The following is an 18,371-nucleotide window of genomic DNA, read 5'->3' on the forward strand; positions in this document are numbered from 1 at the left end:
AAAGCTCAGACGGTGTGCATGCATTAGAACAGTAGACATACTCACACTGGACCAGTAGCTTAGCATGTGCTGATATTGTTCTCTTTGCCTCATTTGTGGCATCACAGCGGTAGGCAGCCTGGTTGTCGCTTGCCGTCAGGAGCAGGTTGAGCACCCGAGTTACAACCATATTAGAGGACGTCTGTGACTGTGCATCTGAAACCTTTTTTCCATCCTAAAACATAAATGAAGAAATTAAGATATGGATTGATGTGCATTTCTTCTTGGCCTACATAAATGATATAAGGTAAGATAGCACCTTAAACCAGGTAAGCTTCGCAGGAGGATTCCCTCCAGCCGAGTGGCAAACAAGCAGGGCTCTGGTGCCCGAGCGCAGAGGGATGTCCTCAGGCGGTGAATCAATAAAAACTTTTTGCGGAGGATCTGTTTTCAAAGGGTAAAAATTTTGACATTGACTGTCCAAAGATTTTACAAATTGTATGTCGTTTTCTATGTACTGTATGCTCAGCTCCTGAAGAACTCTATTTTTAAAAAAAGTGTTTGTAAAGTATCAAAATGACCAGAATGCTCATCATATAGGAGTAGTTTGGAATAAACTCCACTAAAAGTGGCAAAGTCTGCAGGGGCCTAATGAATGACAACAGAGCTCTCTGTTTGTATCACTGTTTTTATCTTATTGCTCCAGGGCTAAGTTACTCCGTGAAAATATAAGAACCTCCTGTTTCTCCAACACCACAGAGAAACAGGTGTTGCTTGCCTTCCGTCTTCTCTAAAATAGCTGTGATCTCACCTTCTAAATAAATTTAAAGTGATTTTTTTTTTTTGTTTGCCGTTTGGTCCAATCTAAGCCCTTGGGATGTGTGACAGCTGTGTATAAGTCACAAATTAAATTGTAAGAGCGTCGAAAAGAAAAACTTTTTTATGCTCTGCTTCTAAGGCAATGTGTTGCAAATTACCAAGAGTTAGTCAATGTTCAAATAAGACCTAGGAGCATTTTGAAATGAGCTGAGATTTTTCCATCTAAGTTGCAGATGTCTGTAGTTCCTTTAGAGTTACCCTGACCATGGTTTACCTGGAGACATGTCAGTTTAGGTATACGACACTTTGTTTCTTTGACCTTTTGAGACTAAAGAGCACTTTGTGTGATGACATTGAGATTGGTTGACTTCTGAAGGCGCAGATTTTATTTAGCAATATCAGAGTATAGAGGGTTCTGAATGAGATGGTCAGACAACACCTCAGGTTCTTCTATATTTTGTTTTGGTCTGTGACATAAAACCCAGTTGTGATTAATTCAAATAGTGGCAGTAAATTACAAGTAAAAAAAGAAAAAAAGTATGTGGGGAATGGATATTTTGAAAGAGGCAGTATGCTGCTTCTGAGATGGCACTTTTTCTCATAGTACTTTTAACAAAGCAATGAAAAAAAAAAGATATTTACAAATTAGTGTAGTGTAAATCTGGACTGAATTTTGGACATTTCTTTGCTTATTCCCTGTGCAAATATTATAAGTTATATTCCAAGGTTTTTTTCAGTGATTTTCAGTGATTAATTTCTCACTGTAACAAATGTTTGTAGCTGTAAAAAGATAAATGTGGTAAAAGTCTTACATTTTTAAATGTAGTGATAAATGTGGTTTTTTTCTTAGAAAACAAAAAAACCAATTAGACAAATTAAAAATGTTTTGATATCGTAGCTGATTATATGAAATCCAACTGCACTGTTTTGTTTTGTTTGTTCAAATAACTTGTTCAATGTGATTATGATTACTTACAGTATACAGTGAGCTTAGCGGCCTGGATTTTGGAGAGATGTGTGCCGTTATTAAAGGCCTCACAGGTAAGCTCCAGTCCATTCTCCTCCCGAGAGACCTGGTGGGTCACATTGGAGGTGGTTGTTATCCCTCCGTTCTCTCCCTGCAGACACAAAGAGCACGCAACAATTAAGATGAAGAAAACAGGCAGGCTTTGTCCGTCGTCCTCAGCTGTGAAAAAGCGAGACAAAAAGCAGAAAAAAGCCACCAACCTCCCTGGTTTGTCTTGTGAATACAGATGGCAAATTAGCTGCTGTAATGACTGATGTTGTGCATGGTCTGTGATAAATAAGCATATTCATCTGATTCCCCCCGCTTTGCACCCCATTATAAATGGAGCACAGTGTCATTTTGCACCTGCCTGATAGTGGTCATGCCTATGCAGCACATCTGGTTATTAAAGCCATTATTGTGGTGATTACGGTAAAAGCCACAGTCAGAAAGACTAACAAAGACAGTGAACAGGCGCGTCAGTCTTCATTAACTTCCCACTGTTTCACATGCATTAAAGCTCACATGCAGCCCACAGAGTGCCTCGCGCAAGATCAAATGGAAATGCTGCTGCCAGATGAATAAAGAGCCTGTTTAATAATACTCATCTTCTGTGTCAGCTTTTATTCACTTTGATCTTATTAACGTACACAAAAGAGGAGCGGAGCTACGAAATACTCTTTTTCGAATTGGCTGACTCATTTGCAAAAGCTGCAGTGGGCTTATTCGGGGACTGCTCACGGTTGTACTGTTTGCTTTCATCTACCAGGGTTCACATGAGGTCAAATTTCATATTGGGGATTCTTTTTCATTCAGTCGAGGGTCTTTTGCTACCCTAATAAGAAGCTTGATTAAGCAGGAAGTGCTTGCTTGTCTAGTAAAATTCATGCCTTCTAGACCATTTTAGGCAAAAGAGGAACATAAACACAGCCTTTTTCTGTCTTCTGCTTGCATGAAAACATTTTAAGATGCAGGTTTGATCAGAGATTTTTTTGTTGTTGTTGTTGTCACCATAGGCATAGACGTCATATTAATTTGGGCTCATAATGATGTATTTCAATGGGTATGAAGGTGGTACAACACATAGCTTCATATCCATCCATCCATCCATCCATTATCTTACACGCTTATCTTTAGGTACATATCTGCTGGTACATATCTTCAGCAGTCAACGAGCGAGAGGCGGTGTACCCTGGACAGGTCACCGATCCATCACAAGGCAAAAAAGAACATAGCTTCAAAGTGCTTTAAAAACAAAATAAAATTGGCAAACAAGTTTGAATTACTGTGGATTTGTACAAAAACAAATTATTCAGATAGGTTTGACATCTATATACATCCAGCCAGGTTAATTTTTGGCTTAGTAGCTGTTAGCAAGTTGAGGAGAAGATCTGCTTCCTGGACAGATCAGGAAGCAAATCAAGTTCTCATTTTTTTTGTTATTGGGATTATTAACGAAATTATGGAAATCAAACTTTCAACCATCTGATCCAAACTTCCAGGATGGTCGTTGGGATAGTCAAGTACAATCAAAGAACCAAGGTGCAAATCTATAACTTACTCTTGTGTTTCAGCAGACTGTTACTCTATATAGATAAAGAGAAATGATCTCCTGCTCCAAAAGTGAAGTGACAAAAGCTGTTAGAGAAATCCAACAGCATTCATCATTATGCACCAATTTCTTGCTTTTTAAACACCACCTGAGTTGTATTATGTATAAATGATCCCACCAAAAGTGAGCAATTGATCAATATGACTAAATAATATAACATTCATGCCCACCACCAGTCTGTCAGCTCCTGACCAGAACTATAAAACCTTTTTTATTCCATTACTCTTCCTGACTACCAGCTCTGTTAGAAACATACACTCTTTGTGTATTTGTGTGCCATCCAGTCCCACCTCTTCTATTGTGACAGAGGTGTTGCTGAGCTCCTTGTGCCCCAGCCACCAGCGAATGTGGACGGGGGGATTACTCGAGGACGCATGGCAGCTCAGAGTCAACTCCTGCCCTTCGATGGCCTCCAGCGAACCCGACAGCATCAGCTTCGCAGGACCGACTGATGAGAAAGCACACACATCCACAAGCAAGCACACAAAGATAAGTCAGTGAAAAATATCACCCCGCGAACAGCACATTCAACAGCTCCCTATTCTGATCACAGCGGCAGCGCAACTATTTTAGGATGTGAGACACAGAGCTCGTATCAAGGGTGAGAGTGAAAATCACTTTGAGTGGCAACTTGTTTTCTCTGGGGGTTTTTTCATTGTGGTTTCTAAAGTCTGCTTCATTTTAACCAGAAGGCGAGACAGGGTACAATCGCTGCAGGCGATACGATGCAGTTGTATAAATCCTTCAGGGCAATACAAAGGCTGGGGAGGGGGGTCTGAGCTGACAGGTTCAGAGAAGAAGGTGGGTCATGTGTGTCAGTTTGTTGTCACATTTGTGCATATCCCATATTCCACATTACTGCACTCCCTCTCTTTCTTTCTATCTCTCTCTCTCAATATATATATATATATATATATATATATATATATATATATATATATATATATATATATATATATATAAATTTCTAAACATAAATTAATATATGTATAAACATTAATAAATATAAAGACAAACACACACACACACATATATATATATATATATATATATATATATATATATATATATATATATATATATATATATATATATATATATATATTTAACTCCAGCAGGGAGTCTTACTCTGTGCCCTGCAGCTTCTGTCGCAGCCTTGAGCACACCCAAACAGTCTGCAGTTCATTTTCAGCATCCCTGAATGGATGACTTGAAGGGATGATGACTTCAGAGCATGTTGGGGGGCAAAAGCAGGCTCACTGATACAACTCTTCACCCACACTGACATACAGAACATATTTTTTAAATAAAGTTTTACATAAGATACCGCATCATTTAGAAAGAACTTAAGATTAAAATCAGGTCAAATGCAGCAAGTCGTATGGATAATAACTCCATATTTGTTTAATAGTTGCTGAAGTAAACATTTTATATTCCGAGAAGAAAGTATAATCTATTAACTATGGTTGTTACAGTTGCTCTAAGTGTCGTCTGTAGAGCCTCAGGACTGTGCAGTTAAGAAGTTGAACTGAATTAATGCAAGAGCTCCGAAAGAACCATGAAGTAATGCTAGTCTGGAGGCAGTAAGAAATATTGGCTTCAGCTACCATAGCCATTAGTTTCATTAACGATATTAACATTAGACTTCTTTTTTCTTTCTTTCTTTTTTTTTTAGCTGGAACTCCGAGATTTTTATAACTTTTTTCTTTAATCTTTAATAAACCATTAGAAGTAAGACCTGAAAAGGGTATTGTGTGACTTCTGCTTTTACTCACAGAACACTGTTATTTTGCGGGTGATGGACTGAGGAGACAGGGAGACAATATTGGCACTTTCACAACTCAGCTCTGCCTGGTTGTCAGCAGGGGTGATCTTTAGTCTGAGGATATTTCTGGACTTCTGGCCCACAACTTGCTCTCCCCAGGTTGTTGAGAGAACTTCGCCTTCCTGTAAGATGGATGAACATGAGGGGAAAAAGAAGATGGCAGCATGTCTGAATATGGAAACTTGCAAAAGCTTTCAGATCAGTTAAACTGTTTCTTCTCTTTTTATGTTATCTCCTCAAACTCCAAAGGGCGTGAAAAATCAGTAAAATTCAACATGTTTGCAAACAGTGTGAAAAACAACATGTGGTACTCAAATTTCTTCTAATGTCTGAAAACTGTGGCTTAAGGTCGTACTCAACCCCTTTACTATAATGCTCCTAAATAAAATTCATCACAGCAAACTGCAGTCCTTTCATAAGTTACCTAAATAATAAGCATAGTCTGTTTGTCTGTAATGGTGCTTTTCCACTAGAGCGTCTCTAAACGTTTTGGTCCTGTAAGCCCCAGTCAGACTCATTTTCCATTAGTGGATCCGGTGCCACTCTGTATGGCTGTTCTCAGATTTTCCTACCTTCTTCAGTGGTAGTACTAGTCACACCCAACAGACTACTGAGACAAAGCAGTTTGATTGACAGCTGACCATATTTGTTGATTAACTCGAGATTTACCTCGGCGAACTCCAAACAACTTTATATCTTCGCTGTGGACCGCGGCCATGCCGTCTGCTGTCAGAGAGCTGCTCGGTACAGAGAGGTGTAATTATGAGTTTAATCGCGAGCAGCGCCAGGAACATGTGTTACGTTTTGGGGCAGAATGACCGTGATTTAGCACCTCTGTAGACAGCTCCTCTGTCAGAAGAACAGTCAACAATAAAGAAGAGAGAAACGCTGCCGATTTCTGTTGGAGCTGCAGTTTTGCGCTGACAGTGTTAAACACCGGAAATACATAGCATCAGCTTGTGATATAAATTTTATTTTTTGTTTGGATTAAAAATAAATAAATAAAGTTCTTGTGTGGCTATTGGTTTACACCATTTGACTGCATTAACATGCAGTCAAATGGTGTATTAACATGCAACCCAAAAGGTTGCATATAAAAAAAAAAAAAGTACCAGAATATAATTATTTTTATATGCACAGCTAAACAATCAGCTGATCTTGGTCTTTATCGACGTGATAAAGGCAATTCATTTCTGTAAGACAAAATGATAATATCTCAAAGTGTGGCTTCAAATAACCTCACAAGCCACTGCGAGGAGAGTTAAGTCATAAATCGTGTGTCCCGCTCTTTCAACATCTCATAGAGACCTGTTGAATTCATCATCTGAAAATGGAAAGAATATGGCACAACTGCATTACTACCAAGACACGGACTATATGAAATGATAGGCTAGAAGAGGATAACTTTAATCAGAGATGAAACCAAAAGGTTACAGAGACTCACAACTTAGGTGGGAAAATAAGGTACTCTAGAGCTGGAAGGGTTTGTGAAATAAAATGACTCATTTAGCCAGAGTGATTTTTTTTAAAGCTTCATTTCGCAGATGGCTAAGAGGATTTACCTTAGTCCATTGGAGAGTGCCCAGGGGGTTTCCACCATGGGATACACACTCCAACACGAGCAAACTCCCTGCTTTAACCACGTCTCTGTCCAAACCAATAATATATGGAGGCTCAGGAGGATCTGTCAGAAGAGGGAGAGACAAAAATAGCAATAGCTCAGAGAAATCTGAATCTTAAGTAAAGAATCAAAATATACTGAATAAATTTGGTATCTGCTGACACTCCATACAAGTAATAAGTGGCATGTGAGGCCCCAAAAGGTTCAGTTCTAGGAACTTAGCTTTTTCATACTTTACCCTTCTATGACTTCACATTAAATAAATAAAAAAAATCTAATCTTTCTAAACATCTTTATGTTGATATTATACAAAGGTAAGTAGTAACTAGTTACATTTACTTAGTTACTTTTATTTGAGTAAGTTTTGGGGAAAAAATTACATCTAGAAGTTTTACTACACTGTAAAGTATTGCTGTTTTTACTGTAGTAAAATTATTCAATACTCTAGTGACTGTGACTAACTTCACTGAATGAAGACCAATTTGATTCCTATTTTAGTTATATGAAAGTTTTATATTTAGTCATATGAAAGTTTTATATTTATATAAAGTTTTATATAGCACAGCCAAGTAAAAAATAACACTTAATATACTATAATAATACTTTTCCTTCAGTGCCTCATCACAACAATGCTCCTCCATTAACTAATTTACCATTGTTCTTAGGGCCAATGGACAGAGAAATAGATTATATGATGAGCTCAGCAGACACACAGTTCCACCAGGTGTCACTTTGTGTTTTGGTTTAAGTTGCATGCTCCTGCATGCATTTGGGTCACCACACATACACATCTCAAAACCTTGATGTATTTTTTTTTTTTAAGTTTCTGTTCAGCACTTTTTGCTGGGAGATGTGTCATATAACTAAACATTTCATTACTATATGAAATGAAATAATGAGGAGAGTACCCCTGTTTGTTGAGAAAGTTAATAAATTGGTCCCATTCAACATGGCTACTAGTAAGAGAAGTCCAGATCTGATGAAAGCATTAAGAATTAAGGGGAACAGTGAGACCATAAAGAAAAATAACAGATGTTCAAACAGTAATAAGACAATGTGAAATATGAATAAATTATAGCTGAGCTTGAATAAAATATATGCAGTAAAATAAATTAAAAGAGGATGGGCTTTTGTTATTGCTGCAATCCGTTTCAGGGAGACTCTGGGCCAGCATGAAAAATTGCCACCTTGCTGACAATCTGGCTGGCAGAAAATGGCCACCGCGCTGGCTTTGATGGGCTGGCACATTGAGTAATACCGCAGCAGAGGTCCCACGTTCTGCAATATTAGCACTTTACCACAGAGAGAGCATATTATTTATGGAAAGGAAGGGAGGGTAGGTTAGTTTAAACAAAAGCACAGATTTTGACTACAAAGGGGTTGAGACTGGACAGAGGTTAATCAGGGTGCTCAGTCAGCTTTGAAGATATAGGACTGGAGGGTGTTCCTAGCTTGAAGACATTGTAAGAGGAAAAACATCTTAACAGTTACTTTAACTGTTAGCAGTATAACTGATCAGCAGTATAAAATATAAACTCCACTGTGGTAAACAATAGCTGCCAGGTCACGCTGGTTCATGCATTAAGAAACAAAGGCTCTCGCAGTTGCAATGCCAAACGAAAGCAAAAGGGAAATTAAACAACAATATGGGAAAATGACAGCATTTGTGCCAGCTAACCTTTGTGCGGTTCAGCAGAAGTTCTATTTCCATGGTGTCAAATGGTTTGTGAAATCAGTACGAGGAAAAAGGCACTTTCTGCCTCTGTGCATTCTAAATTTAATTTGAGCTGATGAACACAAACGTTGCAGGGCTAGTTAAGGCTGGATTTCTTATTATATCTGAGGTGGCCTTGGCTTCCATTAGCCTATTAGTTATTATAATGCTATTAAAAAATTCACTAGAAGCCTTGCTTGTATAATCCATCTGGGCTGGTCTAATAATCGTTTGGTGTATTTTGGGTTAAGGCTGGGGCAAAAGCTGTGTCAAACATGATACATCAGACTTAATGAAAATGTAATTGCACACTGCTCTGTGTTTTCCACTGTACCAGTGAAAGAAAAAAAGATTTTACTATGACCCTACCAATCATTAATTGGGTCCATAGGGGGGGATTTAATTTATTTTTTTTCGTTTTTGTCTTTTTTTAAACAGGTGTTGACTTTGCCTTCAAGTCGAATGTTTCTTCTCAGACCACTAGCATAGGCTGAGTGCACAAGACAGGATGCCTTGCGGGCCTCCCCGAGGGCACCTGGACTCCTGTGTAGTTGAGTGTGCCTGTAGCTGCATGAGTGTATGCTTTGAGAAAAGAAGCAGACACTCACAATACACATTCATGGTCACTGTGGTCACCACCGGCTGGAAAACGGCTTCATTGTTGGCCTGGCATGTCAACTCTCTCCCATTGTCAGATCTCAGAGCAGTGACCCTTTCAGAGGTAACACAAAAAAGAAAAAAATAACATGTTTAAAAGAATAACGGTGCTCATAGTTCTCTTTAGTTGATATGGATAAACACTGGAGACCTGCAGGGGTGTAGGAAAGTCCTTGACAGTTTAATTTATTTTTGTAATACAATTGAAAATGACACTATATTTTACAGATTTCTTTCACACAGTTATGGATTTCAATTATTATTATTTTTTTAATTGATAACTATGGCTTACAGCTGCTGAAAAATCTAAATTTCAGTTTATCAAAAAAATGAGAATATATATAAAAATCTGCTAACTCTTAAATTAACACCTGAAGGTTTCTTGAGGCTTTAAACAGTCTCCCACTCTAGACCACCAGGCTACACAATCTGCTAACTTGAGAGATATACTTTTTTGAGACTGTATGTGGTGTACTTGTACTAAATTTGACCATATTTAGCCTAAACCTGCAAGAAAACTATATCACATTACTCATGCCAAAAATTCGGCTCTTTTGCCATTTCATACATTTACATATACTTATATTTTTTGTGGTACAAAAAAAAAGCTGTTTGATGGGAGGTATTAAATTCCAGCCATGCATAAATTTGCACCCATCTTGGGCACATTTCATGTCTACTTGAATTATAAGACTATTTAAACCAATGACATGCACTGATTAGTTTCAAAGAGATGAAATGATTTGTTTACATGTACAAAATATAACTTCCATCCATCCATTATCTAACACCCTTATTCTTGCAAGGTCACAATGGGTGCTGGTTCCCATCTCAAGCAGTCAATGGGCGAGAGATGGGATTCAACGGGATACACAGGGGGAATATGCAAACTCCATGCAGAAAAACCAAGGCTTGAACTGTAACCCTTTACCTTCTTGTTACAAATCAACAGTGATGTCACTGTGCAGCCCCAAAATATATTTTTTGATAAAATTAAACTTATTTAGGATGATGGAAAAGTATTAAATGGAGGAACAAATTAGAGAAGGGGAAATTGAACTTGATCCAAAACTACCATTACCTACCTGCTTTTACTGGAATAATGTTTAAATAACAGTGAACTGAACTCTGGAGTGTAAATACTTCAAACTAAAGCGAGTGAGAGTTGTGTGCCCTGCCTAGGTTATCAACAAAGTAAGTAAGTCATGTTCTCCTTGCGTCAGTCAAATGTGCTTCATTTGAAAACTGATCATCCAAATACACAGAAAATAAGACCAATTTAATTTGTCGCTTTAAACATACGCTTACTACACCTTCTTAAAAGTGAAATATTGTAAGGTGTTGAACCAAGATAGGAAACACCTTCCAGTTTCAATTTTCCAAACCAGTGACAAATCAATAACGAAAATAACAAATTGCTCTCCAAGCACCAGCCCCGACTTTTTCTTACTTCTCACTACTTTTGTTTATGAACTCTCTTTCCATACACTATGTTAACACAATAAATCAAAATCAGAAGTTATATATGAGTGGAAGAGTTAGCCATCATACTTTTTTTTTCTGTTTGTGATTTGTGCACTACTGAATGATCTGAACTGAGGAATCTCAACATTTTATAAATACCACTTTTTCTAAACACTGAAACCTTTTAAAACACACAAGCAAACATACTTTCTTAGTTTGTTGTGTTATGTTATACGCACAAAAACGAGAAAAGAAGAATGTTCCTTCATGTTGGAACAACATGAGTAACTGTGGCTGTATTCATGCAAATACAGTAAGCTCTCCAAAAATGTGACTATGGATTTTGTTTTTACTTCGAAGATAAAAATTGATAGTTTTAATTTGAAAAATTAACAGAAAGAATTTTATAGGCCGGTCGGCTCTTTTTGAAGTCAAGTTGCGTGCATATCCACAGAGTTAGCAAACAAATAATTCCTCTTTTGATTGGCGTTTGCAGCCATTTGCCGAGGACCATTTATTTTTTTTAGTGCTTGTTGGCTGTACATCCAAGAGAGGTATATTTGTTGTCTGAACTATTAAAATAGGCAGGTATAATAATTCTTGGAGGGGGGGGTCTCAAACATTTTCAGATTTTAGCTATTTGCAGACAACTCTATTTCTTAATTCCTTCAAACACCAGGGGTCTGCTATAGACTGTCCAATGAGTAAATTAATTAGCAAAGCCCACTGGTTTTCAACTTGAAACTATTAAATGGCTAGTTTGAGTTCAATGTCATTTCCAGGTGCAGATTAAGACTTCAGAGGTAAATGAAACACGGCATTACACACCAACAGCACTTGTACCAAGTTCACCATCATCCACTTCAGCTGGTACCAGAAGTTTTATTGTCGATGCTTCTGACAAACTAGCTAACATGGAACATATTGGGAAGTGCACAAGGTGGCATTAGAAAAGAAAAGTGCAAAAGCATCAGATCAAAAAATACAAAGTATCTGTCAGTTGTGTCCTTAACAAGTCTTCCATTGCTTTTCATGTGCAGTCAATGCAGAGCTGGTGCCCCCTACCTACTGCTGAGAATAGGGGATCTATTTTACTATTTTATAGGATGTATTTTAAAGCATACATCCAGACTGCACTGCCTTTCATCGTGCCCCCGGAATTTAGATGGTTTCTGACATTTTGACTCAAGGAGCGACTCACCGAGACAACATTCATGGAAAAATCTCCACTTGCTCTACATCACAGTTAAATTCTTTCTATTTACCTACCAAATACTTACATTTATTCTGGTGTATTTTCACAGTTTGAGAACTATGGATCTGACAATCACAGAAAAGAAAATAGGAAAGTACAAAGCAAGGGTATTTAAATACATTTCAACTACAGTTCTCCAAGAAATTAATTATTTCTTTTGGCCTCAAAGTTCAATTTTCCGTGCCAATTTCTGTCATTTTAAGGCAAGCAATGGCAATTTCCAAGCTCATCTATGATATTACTGTGTATTTGTTTTTACTTCTACTCTTGAAGTAAAACAAACTAAAAGGAACGAGGGGAAAGCTTTGTAGTCTAAATGACCTAAACCATCTGATGCAAAACTGTGCTTGTTAGAATTAAGTTGCTCAATTAAAATTTACTAGTCCATCAGGACTCAAAAAAGACTATTTGGGTGGAGTCCCAGATTGCAGCTGGCCAGTTAGTGACCTATAGTGTACAGCAACCAGCATGCAAGCCAAAACCGGTCAAGTGCAGTAACTTGTTGTCAGCTTGGTGTGTCTATGCATCCATAAGGTCAGCATTATGCAAACCATTTTAAGATAATGAAAGCTTGTAGGTAGAGAATCCTTAGACAACAAATGAGATAGCTTGAGAACTGGTCTGTTTTTTTGTTTAGGAGAAAATAACATTTTGCTTGTGAGTCTCTGTGTCAATAAATCAAAAAATGTGCAGTCTAATGCAGACAGAAACCTTCATAATAACTTTTACTCTTGTCTTGTTTGGGTTTCAGTTAATGTATTTTAAATAAAACTACAGTACAATGACATCTGTTCAAATCCCACAAGGCCTGCTGCTCTGCATGCTCACTGTGATTATAAAGAAAGAACATCAATATTGCTTAAGACCTTGGCTCCAACTCTGGAGGGCTAGACAATAGCACAGCTCCTCAGTGCAAATGTTATCTCAGAATATGACAAGAGGTTATTATCTCTGACACTGAGGAGAGGCACAGGATTAAAGCAATCTATGCCCCTGTTTAATGTATAGGCACCTGGTGAACCGGCGAGGTTCAGCTCTGTCTCGCTGCTGCAATGTAATTTCGTGCATTTGACAGAAGCTAATTCAATCGAGCGGTGGCAAGTAACAGTTGACTTGTGTACGCGCTGAGATTCATTGTATTCGCAAAGACAGATGGAAAAATAAGAACACTTTGAAAACAAGGAAAACAAGAAGCCCAGGCAGGCTGGGGGGGAGATTGAGCGGGCTGGTTGAGGAGAGTGAATCTGGCAGGCGGTGGAACACATACGTTACTTCAGCGTGCGTGTTCAGAAGCTTATCCTTTGAGCCAGATGTGGTAAAAGACGTCGCACCTGTCAGATCGACTCCATCTAGAAAAGACACAGTGGGGAGGAGATGCACAAATAAGACGAGTCTGTAGATGTGTTCACATGAGTCAGATGCATCAGTGTTGCTCTAACTAGAGTAGTGAATACTGAAATGTGCAAATAAGGAATCCTACCATCTTTGTTTCAATGTGTCTGAATTAAAAACAGCCATTGCTGAATTATGACTAGATCAGGATGCACATGAATGAAATACCTTTTGACCTCATTTCATCTAAAACAAAAGGGTAGTCTTACAAAGTTTTAGCCCCATGCAGTGTAGCCTCTAGTTAGTTTAAGTGAGCAACTAGAAACTTGTGATATACACTGTAAGAGTAATTGTAAAGTCAGGAGGAAATTTTAAATTCAAATTCTCAGGCTATGTCCTCCCACACAGAGTCTCGTTTCCTATTCCAGAAATATAAAAAACTCAGAATTTATTGCTTTAAACTGAATTCCATCCTCCAAAATGTATTCACGCTTGAACATTCAGGTCACGGCCTATAGAAGATCCTGAATGCAGAATATTTTAAAAGGGCTGCAACCCTTCTTTTCTAAGCTGTTGTCAGATTGAAATCAGCTGGAAAGCTAGAAAGGCTCTCACCTTTATACAGAGTGATATCAGCTCCAGGCTTTGCGTCAGGGGCCACGCACTCAACCATGTACTTCTTTCCAGCCACCCAGGGTGCTGTCACATCCGTGGTAAAATACGGCTTCGATGGGGGAACTGCAGACATGAAACAATTTGTTTTCATATTAACTTCAAGGTCAATATTACAATGCCTTGATAGATCAGCACAAAGTGATGAATAATTGTGAAGTGGATGCAAATGAAACATATCATTTTTTAACTGAAAAAATTAGAAAAGTATGGAGTACGCTTGTATTCTATCCCTTTTCTCTCTGATGGCCCTAAAGAAAATCAAGTAGAACCAATTCAAAAATTGCCTAATTAGGGAGATAACCTATAAATCCAACTGCTCTACAAGGAACATCAGTGAACTATCAGCCTAATGAAGCCAAAGGAACACACAACCAGGCAGGTCAGGGGTAATGCTATAGAGATGTAAAATCAACAGTTTTGAATGTCTCAGATTACTGTTCATCATTCCACTAAGAAAGGAGTTTTGCAAAACTGCATCCTCATCCCCACCAAAACACTCTGTTTAATGGAGAAATTCATCATCCTAAGGTGTGAGGTTGTCCTGAGCTATCTCTGCTGGTATGCTGCTCTTGGCTTCAGCTGCAGGGCCACAAACTGATCCCTTATCCTTACTCTTCTACTTTCTTTTGCTACTACTCTCCAGTTTGCATTATTCACTGTTACTTCAAGTGCTAACTTTATGTTTTCTGTCTTTGTTTTTACAGTAAATAAACTGAACTCACCTGAATTGAAAACTAACATGCCAATTCATCTTGAACAAAGCTTCCCTGAAGTGAAACCTAAACACACATACAGAGCTACAACGCAATGCATATCATTGATATTCAAACACTTTATAACAAATTTTAAAGGTGAAAAGATTGCCTTACTGTTAAAATTTTGAGTGATTTACAATAGTGAGGTTTGATGTAGTACTGCGTTTGAGTTCAATTTGTGAGCAAGAAGAAATAGGCAAAAACACTGATTCACTAATACACTATACAGATCACAACAAACTTCTCTCTCTCTTCCTTTCTGGATTGGCCAAAGCAGTCTTCACGTATCTCCTATTCAACATTTCAGTTCTTTTATATGACCATAACTAGGAATTCCAGAGTAAGAAAAAAAAGAGGAAGGAGAACAACAGCATAGCTTTCACCACAAGGGACCAAGAATCGTTTGGCAGTGAATTGAGAAATCTGCCACCAGCCTAATTATCAAAGAGATTCTTCAGATCTATCAGCTCCTACCAAAAAAAAACTCTGTTATGTCACGCACAAACTACAGAGAAAATGTTCGTCTATTGTGCCAACTTTGAGAGAGTGGGTGAGCCATGGAGAGCATGGTTGCAGTGGAGGTTGTTTTTCTTTCATCAGAGATCAAGTGCAGAGGCTGTCTGAGCTGAGAAACAAAGCCGAGAGTTGGGATGTATAGGAAACACAGGTGAAGACGGAAATAATATGATATGTCAAGAGAGAAAAGTCAGCATAAGGTGTAGTTGCTCCGCACTCCTACAACGATTAATATAAATCTGGCCAAATCAGCCAGCCATTAAACAAACAGCTCCTTTCCACCTTTTTTCACCACATACAATCTATCCTACACCACTAGGAGGAGCTGTTGCAGTATCCAGAGTCGCACACATGCTCTGGTCTGCTATTGAGACAGATGAGATGTGGCTGCAGCTTCAAGCTGATTTAAAAGAAGCAATTGAATCTGTGTGGACTGTGATGGGTTACCCAGAGCACTGCAGAGGCGCATGCCACAATAATGAGATGCATTTGTTTGTTTTCTCCCCTCATCCTCCTCCTCCTCCCTGAGACTAGGCCATGCATCTATTGACAGCCGCTGCACTCTCAATCTACTCACAGCAACACAATTCACATGGGCGCATCACTTGTTGTGCTTGAGGAGCATCTGGCAGCCCAACAAATCCTAAAAATAAGAATAATGATATGTTCGCAAATGAGCCAGGCAGGTTTCTAATTTCTTCCTCCCTCCCTGAAACACCATCCTGTCCCTTGTACCTCTTGTTCACTCCATCATCCCCCGGCCCACCTCGCTCCCCTAAATGCAATCCTTCTTGACCACTGCAGCTAAACTGCAGAAGTGAGGAGGAAGGTGTATTCTGTCTTGGACTTGGAACTTGCATCTCGCCATCCATCACGTACACCCCGGCACACCATGTGATCAGATCAGCACGGTCAGGAGAAAGTTACCCATTCAGACAAATCCCTGCATATATGCGTCTTGCGAAAGTGTTTATACCCCTTGAACTTTTTCACGCAGTATTTTGTCATGTAAAACCACAAACTTTGATGTACTTTAGTAAGATTTTGTGCAATGGACTAACACAAAGCAGTCCATTATCGTAAAGCAAAGGAAAATCATATGCTTTTGTTTTTCAAAATTAAAATCTGAAAATTTTACATTTACAGATTTTAACCTCCTTATCTTATTGTTTAGAGACCCACCTTTCACTTCAATTACCAACTTTTGAGACATCCATCTGCCAACTCAACAAGTACAGAGACTGAAATTGTTAAGTTTCAGTGCAAAATAGCTCGACCTGAGCCATAAGGAAAGGAAGACTTTTTTATGAAAAACATTGAAGCGTTCAATGTCTTTCAAACAACTGGACAGACTTATTTTGAAAAATGAACAAATACTTCAGCCTCTAGTCTAGATCTACAAAAGGGGGTTGACACACATACTTTCCATACTAGCTGAACTTCTCAAATTACTATATGCAAAAAAAACATACAATTTTTCTTTCACTTTACATCTATTCAACATATCCATTCCCCATGTTGTCACCGCAAAGTGACCACAAGGTCCAATGGCTGTTGAACTAGCCAATTGTTGTATCTGTTCAATGGTGAAAGGAGATAAACATACATAAATAAAATAAATAAATAATTTTTAAAAAGTATTAACTTTTTTCAGACATGCACCCAGAGCTAATCATAAAAAACAAACATGCAGTTTCTCTAATTAACCCTACAGCTCCTCCTTAGTCTACAAACCAGTCATTTATTTTTCTTTAGCGTTCCCTTGCCCTCTTTATCTCTCGCTTTCATCAAGGTACATATGAAGAACACAAAAATAGATTATGCAAGGACTTGTTCCTGCAGTTCAGAAGACAAACAGTGAGCAGCAGAATCTGAATTATTAGACAAATACAGACGGATGGATGGATAAAGCAGATAAGAACCAGATTAGCAGATGCACATTAAAATGCATAAGCAGCTCTTCCCACCTATCCTTCTCCTTCATTCACATTACTTTCTTTGCTCCTTGCTGAACAAACACCCAGAGATAAACTGAAATCTACAGTGCATGCAGATTTGCGCAGCTACCCAGCAAACTGATACAGGTGAAGGAAATATGCAGATTGTCATCTTGCTCTGCGTTAAGTGTGTGCACGGTCTAACATGTGACACTAACATGATTCTCCGAATGATGCTGGCCGAGGAGATAAGCAGTCTCTAAAAAGCTGATTGTGCTGAATAGGACGGAAAATAATGGAGATCTGAGTTCTTAACAGCAGACACACTGCACTCATCAGTTTTATCTCTAGGGGAAAAGTACACACAAATTCACACACATCAGCACTGGTGCATATTCGAGGGTTTTTTTTATTTTGCATAAAAACACACACTCATGCTTACACATATGCACGCATTGTAAGTCTCAGGTGTGTGATCTCTGGCAATAAAAGCAGCTGAAACAAAGCTCTTTTTTTAGCTTATCCTTTCTCCCCTGGCTTTCTTCCCCCTTTTCCTTCACGATTCATTGGGAAGATGTTGAGCAAACGTGTAGGATGAAAATCAGATCCTCACACAGTCCCCCCATCATTTCTTCATTCAACCAAATGTAACTTGTTTTGACTGTATTACATAACTGTTAAATTCCCTTTTTGGAAAATCTACCTCCCATTTGGACTCTTGTGGCCAAAGCTAAAAATATGACAAACACGCACACACTCGCATTCAAACATGGTTTGTGCTCATTCACTTGTAAATCCGCTGTCATCACATAGTTGTCCCATAAGATAAATTCATATTTTATTGGAGCAATATAATCAAACACTGACAGTTAAAGAACAATACAAAATATTTCTTAATAAAATCTTTAGTCTCACTCTGGTTGGTCTTTTTGGTTGCTATCATCCTATATAACCCCACTATGCCTATAGCAGAGAAATTTATCTTCTTTAACAATACCAGATAGTGGTGCATATAGTGAAGCATTTATCTTTGGACAATCTTACTAGATGGCCCAAAGTCCTGTTTCCTGTTTTGTGCTTTCTTCTCTAGCTTATCACAGAGGTTTACATTAAAGCTAAGGCCTGGGAAATGACACACAGCCATTGAGAAAGGCTGAAACATATCTTGAGGAAGAACGCGCCACCATCCTTTTACAACCCACCT

The 18,371-nt window shown here is 38.4% G+C and overlaps 1 protein-coding gene across 1 annotated transcript in view; it reads right to left on the reverse strand.

Moving 5' to 3' along the window:
• The window catches only part of nphs1 (NPHS1 adhesion molecule, nephrin), a 51,008-nt gene that overhangs the window by 15,745 nt on the left and 16,892 nt on the right, over nucleotides 1–18,371 (reverse strand). The window contains exons 4-12 of the mRNA XM_032555871.1: nucleotides 13,900–14,022; nucleotides 13,220–13,301; nucleotides 9,185–9,288; nucleotides 6,804–6,925; nucleotides 5,192–5,363; nucleotides 3,707–3,864; nucleotides 1,775–1,916; nucleotides 299–423; nucleotides 46–214 (exon numbers count right to left, since the gene is read on the reverse strand). Coding sequence (XP_032411762.1) covers nucleotides 46–214; nucleotides 299–423; nucleotides 1,775–1,916; nucleotides 3,707–3,864; nucleotides 5,192–5,363; nucleotides 6,804–6,925; nucleotides 9,185–9,288; nucleotides 13,220–13,301; nucleotides 13,900–14,022 — 1,197 coding nt within the window. The remainder of the gene's footprint in view (nucleotides 1–45; nucleotides 215–298; nucleotides 424–1,774; nucleotides 1,917–3,706; nucleotides 3,865–5,191; nucleotides 5,364–6,803; nucleotides 6,926–9,184; nucleotides 9,289–13,219; nucleotides 13,302–13,899; nucleotides 14,023–18,371) is intronic.

This window comes from Xiphophorus hellerii, chromosome 3 (assembly GCF_003331165.1).
Source record: "Xiphophorus hellerii strain 12219 chromosome 3, Xiphophorus_hellerii-4.1, whole genome shotgun sequence".
In the NCBI taxonomy this organism is placed as follows: domain Eukaryota; kingdom Metazoa; phylum Chordata; class Actinopteri; order Cyprinodontiformes; family Poeciliidae; genus Xiphophorus; species Xiphophorus hellerii.